The sequence below is a fragment of the Xyrauchen texanus genome, chromosome 25 (genome assembly GCF_025860055.1).
Source record: "Xyrauchen texanus isolate HMW12.3.18 chromosome 25, RBS_HiC_50CHRs, whole genome shotgun sequence".
In the NCBI taxonomy this organism is placed as follows: Eukaryota; Metazoa; Chordata; class Actinopteri; order Cypriniformes; family Catostomidae; genus Xyrauchen; species Xyrauchen texanus.
In genome coordinates this window covers 26,760,587-26,774,485 of record NC_068300.1, presented here as the reverse complement: position 1 = coordinate 26,774,485, position 13,899 = coordinate 26,760,587, and the positions used below count along the sequence as shown (strand labels likewise).

General features: G+C 37.9%; 1 protein-coding gene across 1 annotated transcript; it reads left to right on the top strand.

Moving 5' to 3' along the window:
• Positions 1-7,861: 7,861 nt before the first annotated feature.
• LOC127618549 (DNA primase small subunit-like) lies at positions 7,862-13,846 on the top strand. The gene is made up of 13 exons (XM_052091061.1): positions 7,862-8,044; positions 9,513-9,670; positions 10,083-10,189; positions 10,333-10,406; positions 10,530-10,666; positions 12,077-12,135; positions 12,234-12,348; positions 12,514-12,600; positions 12,738-12,873; positions 13,025-13,094; positions 13,241-13,347; positions 13,474-13,572; positions 13,707-13,846. The coding sequence occupies exons 1-13, from the start codon at positions 7,936-7,938 to the stop codon at positions 13,724-13,726; spliced, it is 1,278 nt and encodes a 425-aa protein (XP_051947021.1). The 5' UTR covers positions 7,862-7,935; the 3' UTR covers positions 13,727-13,846.
• Positions 13,847-13,899: the final 53 nt, after the last annotated feature.

Below are 13,899 nucleotides of genomic sequence, written 5' to 3'. Positions count from 1 at the left end.
GAGTTTGGAAGTTGGAATGAGAAAGGTATTGATATGCATCTGTCAAATGTATAGCATGAATATGCTATACATTTCTTAAAAGGATAGTTCACCCAAAACTGAAAATTCTCTCATCATTTACTCACATTTACACATGCCATCCCAGATGTGTATGACATTATTTCTTCTGCTGAACAGAAACAAAATCATCTCAGCTCTGTAGGTCCGTACATTGCAAGTGAATGGTGACCAGACCTTTTAAGCTCCAAAAAGCACATAAAGGCAGCATAAAATCCATACAACTCCAGTTGTTAAATCCATACCTCCAAAAGTGATATGGTAGGTGTGGGTGAGAAACAGATCAATATTTAATCCTTTTTTTTTTTTACAATAAAAAATTCTTGGATTTTCTGACAGTGAAAGAGTTATAGTAAAAAAAAAAGAATAAAAAAAAAAAAAAGGATTGAAATATTGATCTGTTTCTCACACAAAGTGATTGCATTGAATCAGAAGACATTGATTGTGGTGTCATATGGATTACTTTTATGCTGCCTTTATGAGATTTGTGGAGCTTCAAAAAGGTCTGGTCACCATTCACTTGCATTGTGAGGACCGACTGAGCTATTCTTCTAAAAATCTTCATTTGTGTTCAGCAGAAGAAAGAAAGTCATACATATCTAGGATTGCATGAGGGTGAGTAAATGATGAGCGAATTTTCATTTTGGGGTGAACTATTCCTTTAACTGGATAGGGGGCTATAGTTACAATTTGATGCCTGTATTGTATTGATTTGATCTCGTACAAATGATTACGAGTTGTCATAAGACTATGTTGCAAAAAACAATACAAATTGTGCAAGTAAGCTAAACCGATTTAAAAAAGCTGGTCTCTTGTGCAAAAGCTGTTCGACTGATGTGTGTTAGTTTGGAATGGATACAGAACAAATCAAGAACGGAGATTTGTGTATGATATGTTATCAATTAAGTATCTTACTCGAGTCTGCTCACAATATGCCAAACAAATAAACGATGATTAGGGGTGTATTTAAAGAAAACTGCAGACTATTCACTCACATAGATCCAAAATGATCGGTACAGTTTTGATGGTGTGCTGCACTTTAAGAGCTGTGCTACAAGCGAAGACAAAGCCTTATTTCCCACAACCTTGTGTGTGCCTGAGAGGAGAGAGAGTATGTGAGAGCAAGAGTATAGGTATGAAGACATGTCAGACAACACATTTAGTGCAGAAAGAATGTAGTCATAGCAACAGCAGCAAAGTCTGAGTAAAAGAGTGTGTCTGTGTGTAGACACGTGTGTGCACACACTTGTGTGAAAAAATGAATACAGATTTACTTTTCAATGGTTTGAAATAGAAAATTGTAAGACATGAAATATTCAATGGATACCGCCACTCTCTCTTGAGCACACATACATTTTCCTGATGAAAGCAATAGAGAACATAAAACACCTTTGGCCTACATTTATCATTAATCTAAAGCCTTTCCATGTGACCCCTTTGATACGATGACCTAATTTGCAATTCACTTGATTTGTATGAACACATATTCAAATAGTGATCATTGGAAAGATTGCATATTATTGCTCATGATGCTTCTATGCAGCTGTCACAAGGTGTTGTACCATAACAAACTGATGTGATCTGTAACATCACAACCAAAACTCAAAGCCTGCCTACAATAAAGCAGACAGTAGGCATCTCTTTAGATCTTCATAAGTGTGTCAAAGCCTGTCTCTCCAGCCCAAACCCCCATCACCAGTCTGCAGGAAACATGAGGGAATGTTTCAGCACCTGTTTTGGAGGAAGTTCTTTTAAAAAGCAAAGTCGGCTTTGAGATCTTCCACCCACACAAGGAGAATACCAATGCAGGAGGTGGAGGAGGATGTGAACAAAACAATAGAGACTTGTGTGTCGGTGGAATTCTGTTGATGAAGCCCTGACATGCTTTGCACTGTCGCCCAGATAGCCTTATCTCCCTCCTCTACAAGCCCCTCATCCTGCCCCGCAAAATTACAGTCTACTTCTGTCATGGCTTGGATCACACTGTTGTCATACCAAATACCAAGACATTTGTATTACTTTAGAAATAAATTTAAAAAAGAAGCAGTTTTACTAAAAGCCTCAGACTTTTTAAATGTAAAAAGTACCATTTAGCTTACAGATTTAGGAAATCAAGGGCGCTGTTTCTACAGTAAATATGTCATACCTTCAAGAACAGGAAGACAATTATATTCAAAGTGCTAAAAATGAACCTGTGAAGGATGAAAGGAAAGCACTTCTTTATGGAAGAGTTTTATGCCTAAAGTAGCTGTGACCAGCTGCTTGATGAGGATGTCTCTGTTGAGCCACTCAGGAGGCTGGTAGTAATTAATAGAGTGACTTGCTGACAGAGGTGAAATCCCTGACACATTTAAGAGAGTGTTCTCTAATAACATTTGGAGGGAATGCATGTGCTTTGCTTTGCGTGAATGTACTCAAATTGACAAAAATAAAAATGTAGTCTCTTAGTAGTCTCTTTAGAGGTGTAAATGAGAATGGTACATTCAGACACAAGTCAAGTCAAGTGGTTTTTATTGTCGTTCAACCATATACAGTTAGTACAGTACACAGTGAAATGAGACAAACTTCCTCCAGGACCATGGTCCTACATAAAAACAACATAGGACGAACACAGAACCACAAGAGACTACACAAACTAAATAAAATTTCTACATAAAGTGCACGTGCAAACGTGGGCAAAAAATATGGGACAGTACAATAAATTACTAAAAGGAACAGGACAATAGGCACAATGAGAGACAGTGCATCGCCGACCAGTACACATTTTTAATGAGTAGTGCAAAAAGATGACACTTTCTAAAAATGCCAAACGTAAATATAACATCCTATGAAATAGTGTTCTATGGACATAGCAGTTATTGAGGTAGCAGCCAGGTATAAGTGACAATGAATTAAAGTGCAACTCTGGACATGTGCAAAAGTTTGATGGTGTACAGGTGTGTGTGTGTGTGTTTGTGTGTGTAAGTCCAGTCTCGGTGTATTGAGGAGTCTGGTGGCTTGGGGGAAGAAGCCGTTACACAGTCTGGCCGTGAGGGCGGGGGGTTGTGGGAGATGTGCTTTTCTCACCCTTCGAAGAAAGTTTTTTCTTGGTAATAGAGCTGGTGTTGAGGGACCAGGTGAGGTTCTCCGCCAGGTGAACACCAATGAATTTGGTGCTCTTGACAATCTCCACAGAGGAGCCATCGATGTTCAGCGGAGAGTGGTCACTCTGTGCTCTCCTAAAATCAACAACCATGTCTTTTGTTTTGTCCACATTCAGAGACAGGATGTTGGCTCTACACCAGTCCGTTAGCTGCCGCACCTCCTCTCTGTATGCTGACTTGCTCTCCTGTTCTTGCTGATGAGACCCACCACGGTCTTTTCATAGGCAAACTTGATGATGTGGTTCGTCTTGAGTCAGCTAAGTGAACAGCAGTGGACTGAGCACACAGCCCTGGGGGCCCCAGTGCTCAGTGTGCTGGTCGTGATGGAGAAGGAAGTCCAGGACCATGTTGCAGAGGGAGGTATCCAGGCCCAGTAGGTTCAGCTTTCCAATCAGGTGCTGAGGAATGATTGTGTTGAATGATGAGCTGAAGTCTATGAACAGCATTTGAACATATAAGTCCTTTTTGTCTAGGTGGGTGAGGGCCAGATGGAGGGTGGTGGCGAAGGCATTGTCTGTTGAATGGTTGGGACGATACACAAACTGCAGTGGGTCTAGTGAGGGGGCAGCTGGGTCTTAATGTGCCTCACGATGAGCCTCTCGAAGCACTTCATGATGATGGGTGTGAGTGCGACGGGATGGAAGTCATTGAGGCAGGACACTGAAGACTTCTTTGACATGGGGACGATGGTGGTGGCCTTGAAGCACGTTGGAACGATGGCGCTGCTCAGAGATATTTTGAAGATGTCGGTAAGAACATCTGCCAGCTGGTCTGCACATCCTCTGAGCAGGAATGTTGTCTGGTCCAGCAGCCTTCTGTGGTTTGACTCTACTTAAGAGTTTTCCTCACATCAGCCGTGGTAAAACAGAGCACCTGGTCATTGGGAGGAGGGGCCACCACGGCATTCTGCGCCTCAAACTGAGCGTAGAAGTCATTCAGCTCATCTGGAAGGGAGACATCTTTGTCACAGGCAACTGATGTGGTCCTGTAGTTGGTGATGGCCTGGATGCCCTGCCACTTGCGCCGCGTGTTGCCACCGTCCTGGAAGTGACTGTGGATTCTCTGGCGGGTGCACGCTTTGCCTTTATGATGGCCTGGGACAGTTTGGCCCTCGCTGTTCTTAGGGCCGCCTAATAACTAGTGCTATTATTTGCACAAGTGCACAAGCACACAGTTACTCATGCAAAATCAAAATAAAATCTTTGGAATGTTTTCACAAGTCTTATTGCCCCATACCTCCTTAATATGCATAAGAGGTCAGGGACAAAATTATTCTGTGTGGCCTGCCTGTCCCCTTAATCTCTAAATGGGAGGGGATATGTATGCGGATACATATGTCAGGCAAATTTCATATGTGGCATCATATGAAAGCTTAGAATGTTAACTTTCCATAGAACATCCACACTTTTGCATTTATTTTACATAAAATAACAAAATATTTTTATTTGTTTATTACTGTGGTAGAAATATTAATATAAATATAAAAATCTTTCACATAGCACTTACATGGACAAGTCATATATTAAATGAAAGGTCTTATTCTCATGCCTATATAGTTTATTTTCTTGCCTTAATGCCACAGATCAAAAGATTATGAAAAGAATCACAAAGTGAAATATGATATCTGCAAGAAATCAAATACAAATGTCTCATTTATGCTATAATAACTGCTGCTGCAAGCCCCAAGTAGCCAAAGATTTATATCTGTTTTTATCATAGGCAGTTTTCTGCATACTGAGCTTTTATTTATTATCTGTGAGCTTGCTTGGGTGAATAATTCAATTTTATATCTTAGATGTCCAGAACAAAATATTCAGTCCAGCAGGAAAAGCATGGTAAATAAATCATCGGAAATATGTTATCAACTATTGATGATAAAATGTTTTATATCATCGCAAATGGGAGAATTTAATATTCAACTTTCTAATGACACCTAGATTGAGCTTCTAGTCCACTCAGAGGCCAAAATATTCGATGACATTTAGACTGAATGATCAATGGAAAAGCACATCTGTGATGGCTGAAATGCATTACACAAGTTGTTTTCAATTATTTTGGTTCATGCCCCCCCTTCAAAACAAAAAAAAAAACCTCCCCAAATAATCTAATCAACAATGATTTACTGAAAAAAAAAAAAGCTTTTAAATTATTTAACTAAAATAATTTAATTAAAAATGACTCTCTTATTTAACTTTTGTCACTTGGTTGTTCTGTTATTTTGTGAATACTTTTTGTTACATAAATGCATGAAAATAGATGATTATGCCACAATATACTTTCAAAACATCAACAACATATATATATATATATATATATATATATATATATATATACACACACATACATATAAAGTGATACTGCTGCAGGAGCATGAAAACATTGCAAATTGCTATGTTGTCAGACATTGTTGTCGCTCCAGGTGGCGCTTGGCCGCATCCCATGGCTGGTTAGCAGGTCCCTGTTAGCCCTTGGTGGTAGATGCTGGAACTACACCCGAAGGCAAAAAGCATGTTTCTCCATAGAAAGCCATTCAAAACTAACCATGTTTTATGAAGGAATAAAAAAAAATTCCAAGAACCGTTTCAGTTTAAATTATTTAATTACATTATAGCACGTCGTCATCCAGTGACGGGTTGTTTTTGAAGGGCTCTTTAAAGCGTTACATTTATTTATATTTTTCCCTATCTATTCCCATTGACGAGTGATCAGTCACGTGACATGAGCAAAGATGGCAGCCTCCATTTCGTTAGCTTTCTGGTGCTAGCTTAGCATAGTCATAGAGATAGCTCTTACGGATAGCTCTCTCCAGGTATTTTATAGCTCTGTGATTCATTCAAATTTAACTATCAGAAAGTTTGATATCTCATTGGATACATTTTTACACCAGATAGCTATTTTTAATAAAACAAAACTGACTATTCCAAGGACTCAAACATGTGAAAGGAAATAAGCCTCAGCAGTCTCTATAAAAGTATTTTTAAAATCCTCATCCAGTTATATTAAACGACTGTGCTTATCCCATCCTGGCCAGTGCAAGAATCAATCAAAAAGATCACGTGACAGTTCCGTCTATACGCTCTTTTTCTTCTTTGTTTTTCAATTACAAACAAGTGCAATGCAAAAAGTACAAGGCAAATATAAGGCATTGTGGAGAATAACAACAACTAAAACCTAAAATGAACATATATGTAAAAAGATTAATAAAACAGATACTGGGATAAAAAGTGCTATATAATATTAAGGCAGTTACATGAATTTGAAAAGATTTAACATTTGTATTGTTTTTATAAGCTTTTTGTTTTGTGATCTCATGTTTGAAAGGGTTTCAAAGAATATTGTGAGATCAGTATTACAAAAGGTAATATATGACCTTTTATTAATTTTTTTTGTCTTATGAATATAAAACTTTGCCAAAATAATTAAAAGATGAATCATGTGTATATTAATTATACTGACAAATTTAATTACCATTGAAATAAAAACGGACCTTTCTGCCATCATTTACACACCCTCGTCGTTCAAAACCAATATGATTTTTTTTTCACCCGTGAAACACAAGATTGAAGGACGAGAGGATTGTGATTGTGGCTGTCCAAGCTCCAAAAGCACCTAAAGTAGTTCAGGACACCTGTGCCTTAGATCTAAATTATTCTGAAGCCATATGATAGTGTTGTGAGAGGAACAGGCTGAAAATTAAGAGTTAATTCAGGATTTTAGGAAGAATTTAAGAAAGGTGATCAGAACCAGAATTTATTATTATTATTATTTTTACATTTGGGGGTTTTCTAAAAAATTAGACAACATTTTTGCAATTAGTCCACAGAGTGTGTAAATGGTGAGCTTTTAAATTTGAGTGTGAAAAGTTTCAGGTGGCAGACCAAAAATGCACTAGGTGTTAAGAAGGTGTTAAGACGTTTTGGAGTGGTCCCTCATTCACTAACCCCAGTCCAGGGCCCAGGATAACACTGTTACCCACGACAATGGCCCAATACCCATTTGCATTTAAACAACTGCGCATAGACAAATAGGCCTCAAATACAACTAATTAAATATACCTTTACCTGTTTACTACAGTGACGTTGAACAGATCTAGGAGTAGCTGCAGAAATAACAGTACGTATGGAGGCAACACTTCTAGGCTGGTTCAGTCTGCCAGGTCTGTCCAGCACTGGAGGAATATCTGTAGCCTACTACTGTGGTAAGACCGATAGAATAAGTTGGGGAAAGGGAGTTAGTTAATAAAGGCCTTGTATTGCTAAGCGTAGATGTAAAACATAGGCTGACTCATCATCTCAAAAGTGAGACATAGTGTTCATTTGCATGCATCTTGCAAATAATGTTTATATACGTATGTATAAAGCCTACCAGAGCCATATATCTCTATATGGCTCTGAAGCCTACCTGATAGTTCCATGTATCAACCAATGAGGGGGAAACATTTTGTGGGTGCTAAGAAAATATGGGTATTAAGTGGCTAGTTTGCGTTGAATTCTTGGTTTTAAAATTCAAGAAACAAGTAAAAGTTTGTTTTTGAATGAAAGTAATCATAAGCCACTGTTTTCCGAGCCTTCGGGCGGCAGCAGAGTATGTAAATAGATCGTGAGCGATGGCCAAGCTCAACGAGTGAGGACGTATTGCGTCATTTCCTGTTGACGTTCGATTTCCCGCGCTAGTTTCAGCTTTAGCGGGAGAGGTCAGCTGTCAATGAAAATCAACACTAAAGACTAAAAGAAACATGCCGACTTCAGATTATGATGCAGCTTGTTTACCTGACTTGTTGCCGCTTTATTACCGCAGAATTTTCCCGTTTCCACAATACTATCGCTGGTTAAGTTATGGCGGAGGTAAGTACATCTCTGAACAACTAAACTAACTCAGTTTCTAATCAGACAGTTTGCGTGTTAAACATATTAATTTGAACAGTTTGTGTATTTAGGTTTTTCAATGCAACCAATATGTGCACTTTTGTTATTAAGTCAATAATATTTGCATTAATATGATCATATTCATCATTGATATTACACACAGCTGCCATAAATTTGGCTTGAAATAGTTGCAAATTTAGGGACCGTCTCTAAAGTTACATCCGACATTGGTGTACACAATTCTGACTTCAATAGCATTTGAAGCATATCACCTACGGTCACAAAAACAACTCCAAAGTGTTCATCTAGGTGTCAGCAATAATGCACACATTTGAGATGTTTCATATCTATTAAAATAAACTGTCAAATCATGTGTAAACATTACTATATAGTGCCCTACTTTATAGGCTTATACACCATAATATACCATAATTTAAAGCTCAATATAATTTGAAGAGTATGACTTACAATCATACAACCAACTTCAAAGTGTTCATCTAGGTTTCAGCTACAATGCCCACCTTAAATTTTTTGTATTTAAAAAAAAAAAATGGTTTTTTCAGATTGTATATAAATATTTCTGTACCTATCTGTATTGCAATAGGCCTTGGTGTCAGGATCTGGATTTTATTTCTGTCAGTAGGCCACCAGATAACAGCCTTTTGGACTCAACAGACATTTTTGAAATTGAGTGCAATTTTCTTAAAAATGTATTCAATTGCAATTTAATGAAATATACTAATTAACCACTAAAGGAAAAAGAAACAAAAGGCAAATTGCTATACCATATTGGGAACTGTGTACAGTTTTATTTATTTATGTACATGTTTAGACAGATTGCAGGTGGGAGCCATAGGATTTCAGACTTATTTACATTATTTTGGCAGCACTTCCAGTCAAACTTTTGAGCCCTGTTGAACTGCTTGTCTTAGAAAGGCATGCCACATGGAACCACCTTTTGCAGCTGTGACATTCAATCTGAAAATAATAATAATAATAATAATAATAATAATTGTATCAAATTGCCCAGTAATCTCTCACACTCTCTCTCTTTCTCTCTCACACCCACACACACACACACTTGTAAACAATATAGTATGCCCATTAAATATTTAATCAATGCTACATTACCTACAGAGCTATGTTTACATAGAATTTGACAGTTTATTTTAATAGATATGAAAAATCTAAAATGTGTGCATTATTTCTGACACCTATATGAACACTTTGGAGTTGTTTTTGTGACCGTAGGTGATATGCTTCAAATGCTATTGAAGATAGAAATGTGTACACCAATGTTTTATGTAACTTGAGAGACTGTCCCTAAATTTTTGACTATTTCTGAATATTGAATGTCTAACCTCAAGTCAACTTTATGGCAGTAGCAAACTGTACCAACAGTGCGATTTCTAACTGCTCTTATCATCTGTGTATATACATCTTCCAGTGTCTAAAAACTACTTCCAGAACCGTGAATTTTCCTTCACCCTGAAAGATGACATTTATGTGAGATATCAGTCGTTCAGCACTCAGAATGAGCTGGAGAAAGAGATGCAGAAAATGGTTCCATACAAGATTGATATTGGAGCAGTCTACAGCCACAGGGTGATCTAACTAATCACAGATTCAATACATTCTATAATTATTTACTATTATATTATATATATGGATTTACTTAGGATGTAGTTCTAATAGAATATTATAGTGCTAAATAGCGATTATAGTACATTAATTGTATTACGCTGTAGTTATATAATATTACGTAACTTATTTAATATTTAGTACATCTTTGCTGCGCTGTAATATTTGCGGTGTGATCATATGCGATTGTTGGCTGTTATAAAAATTATATCACATATATCGCCAGCAAAGACGGTAATAGGACTTTACATTCATCAACAGGCAGTATGTGTCTTTGATAATGTAGCGCTTTATATATCTGCTTCATCTTTCATGTTGAGTATTAAATACCTTGTCAATGAAGGGATTGTAATGTGTCTGGTTCTGCGATTGACAGCCCAGTCAACACAACACTGTGAAGTCTGGAACCTTCCAGGCCCTGGAGAAAGAGCTAGTGTTTGACATTGACATGACAGACTATGATGATGTCAGAAGTTGCTGCAGGTAAACAGATGACTCTTTATGTCCTTTCTCTCTCAATTTCATATTACTGTTGGCTATATACAGCTATATAAACTTGTGAAATATTTATTTGATTGATATTACATTTTATGTGCATTTAAAATAATCTTCAATTGTTTCTTCAGTGCTGCTGATATATGCTCAAAGTGTTGGACACTGATGACCATTGCTATCCATATTTTGGACCGGGCCCTGCGGGGTGAGTGGACTTGCTCAATAGAACATTTACAAATTGAGTAATGTATAACATTTAACGTACATATATAAATGGAACAAAGTTAACGTAGGGTTACTTTCTGCTGTGTGTGTGTGTGTGCTTCAGAGGACTTTGGATTCCAGCATCTTCTGTGGGTGTACTCAGGCAGGAGAGGAGTGCATTGCTGGGTTTGTGATGATGCGGCTAGGAAGCTCTCTGTGGCGGCGCGGTCTGCCGTGGCAGAGTACCTCAGTTTAGTCAAGGTATTTCATTATGACAACAGAAAATACTGGATATTAGTTCTACAGTAGTACATAGTATAGTCCAGTGCATCCTTTTTAAATATGTCACTAAGATAAATCAAGGTTACACACAGCACCACAGTTTGGTGAAGTTTACAATGTTCAGCTTTAAATTATGTCCGTGCTTAAACCTTTAATCACTATTCGGGTTATTTTTTACCAAAATTATCAAATAAATATCAATCTGCAAGACACGCACAGAAATTAAGGTGTGGGACCTGGGTAGCTCAGCAAGTATTGATGCTGAATACCACCGCTGGAGTCATGAGTTTGAATCCAGGGTGTGCTGAGTGACTCCAGCCCCTAAGCAACCAAATAGGCCCGGTTGCTTGGGAGGGTAGAGTCACATGGGAAAACCTCCTTGTGGTCGCGATTAGTGGTTCTCGCTCTCAACAGCTCGTGTGGTAAGTTGTGTGGATCGCGGAGAGTAGCATGAGCCTCCACATGTTGTGAGTCTATGCGGTGTCATGCACAATGAGCCACGTGATAAGATGCATGGAATGACTGTCTCAGAAGCATAGGCAACTGAGACTTGTCCTCCACCACCACTTTTATAATAGCTACATAAATATCCAGTGCATAACTTTCTAGAAATTAAAGGTGCTGTAAGCAATTTAATCCATTCCAACACTTCCATAAGTCTTCGCTGTTGATTTAGACATGCCCCCTCTTTACAAAACTCTGCCCTCCAAAGAAAGCATTGAGACAGTCACCTTCTCATATTTGTCAAGCACAACAGTAGCAGCTTAGCACCTTCAGCTGACAACTGCTATGATTAAATATGACATTAAACCTGAATGATCTGCTTAAAGTACTACACTTTGATAACACACAAAATGATTGACAGGCAGAAAGCACATCAAAAGTCTTCTGATTGGCTGATTAACGAATGTTTACGAGGCCCGTGGTCACATTTTTGTTTGCTGTTTACAAAGTCTTGTGGTGTCGCGATATCTCAGGACACTTATTTAAGTGATATCTTTCATGAAGAAGGAAAATGTTCTGCATAGCATTCCATTAAATATCAGTTACAGCAAGTTTGTTACAACATTGGTTTACACTATAGAGATCAGCCAACCTCCTAGCCATAGTTGTTATTTGTTACTGAAATGTTTTTTTATTGAATTTAATACAAGATAAAATGTGCTAAGAGATAAAGGAGGTCACAAATACCAAAAAATCCCAAAATAAATGCATAACTTTTGTTTTTTTTAAACTTTAGTGAAAATGGTTTTATAACATTTCTTTAAATTAAAAAAATTAGGGGTTCCACATTTTATGTTTTGGGTCAAATTTGACCCAAACAGATGGAACAGGGTTGTCTATCGATAAGTGTACAAGGGTTAAATAGTGTCATGTGTATGTTTTTAGGGTGGTGAGGAGACAGTGAGGAAAGTTGTGCTATCGGATCCAATCCATCCTTTTATCAGGTAAAGAAAACATGCATTCACCTTCTTAGGCATGGTCCAGATATATAGAAACATAGAATAAGTGCTTAATTTTCCCTCCATATCTTTCTTTCTCTTAGTCAGTCTCTGACTGTCGTGGAACGCTATTTTCCACAGTATGCCATTGTGGGACAGGACATACTGGGCAGTAAGGAGAGTGTAGACAAAGTGCTCAGTCTGCTACCTGAAGATATCCTTTCATTCCTATTAAACATGTTCATCAGTTGTGATTGTCATGTTTTATTTCACACATTGTGAAGGGTTTTATTATGACCCAAATGAGGATTTAATTGGTGTAACTGATTCTTTTATAAGAGAAACCCAGATGTCTGTTATTCTTTAAGTCTGACTACACATATCAGAAAGGAGCTGATTACTTTTTATCAGAATGAGAAGAACCCAATGAAGCGATGGGACAGACTCTGTGCTTTGGTTGAACATAAAAAGGTAAATGCAAGATATGAGCCTAATGATCCTATATAAAACAGCTCTGGTGCCAGCATTTGGATATTTTCTTTGTAGACGCATAATATACAGTTCAGTTTCCCAGAATATGTTTTGTTTGTTTCTGGGTGCCTGTGAAGTCGAGCAGTAAGAAGGGTGGACAATACTTCAATAAGGAGATCATGCTGCAGTACTGTTACCCACGCCTGGATGTAAATGTCAGTAAAGGAGTCAACCACTTACTGAAGAGTCCATTCAGTGTACACCCCAAGACAGGTGAGACCCTTAAGGCACAACAAACAAAAGCACAGCACTTTTATTGTATGGTCTTGTATTTCAGAAATGTATTACAGGTTTCTTAGAAATACATAACGTTCTCAGCTTTTGGTTTAACGACAGCAAACGCATTCATCTGTACTGTCTTCAGGTCGAATCTCTGTGCCAATTGATCTGAAAGAACTGGACACATTTGATCCTTTTGAGGTGCCTACAATAAGGTAAATACAGAATATATCAGTATCCATGTTTGCTGGTTCATTACACAGAACTGGATATAATGACTGTTTTCACATCTGCTATGGTTACTGAAATTCTTGAAGCACTTTTATCTTTAGTAAGAGATGACTCACTGGTTTCTCTGTAGTCTGATCTGTGAGGAGCTGGAGAAACCCAGAGCAGATGAAGTTGAGGAAGATGAAATGCGGGACAAGGAGAATGAACAAGATGCTGGAGAACACCGCAGAATCAGAGGTGAGGGTTCAAGCTTTGTAATACATTTACCCTGTAGTTCCAAAGACGGTTATTGAGTCCTCATGGCAATGCTCTAAACATATTCTTGATTATTTGTAAAGGCATCCTTTATTGATATTCACTCAGACTATAAGCGCACCAGCTTGGCCAAGTATGTGAAGGTCCTCGATCGGTTTTTGGAGGCAATGGCTCGGTCTCGAAAAGGCGAGATGTTAAGGAAGAGTGGTGAGTTCAGAAATAAGCCTCAGTTCTACCTCTGTGTTTCATCACCTAAAAATGAAGTTTCAGGCATTACATTAGCTAGTTGGATCTTGCTTGTGATACTGATATACTGGAATCACTTTGAATTGTTTGTGCAGATCTTCAGAAGGAGTTCTAAGTGAAGAGCTTGGACTTTACAACAAGGAATCAGCAGCTCAGCAGAACACATGTACACTTTGATCTGCTCACTCTGCTTTAGAATATAGATGCTTAGAAATAAGAACCAAGGCAATTTTTGACTGAAACTTTCCATTGGTATGGAATTGGTAATATTTCCAGTTTCTATTCGAA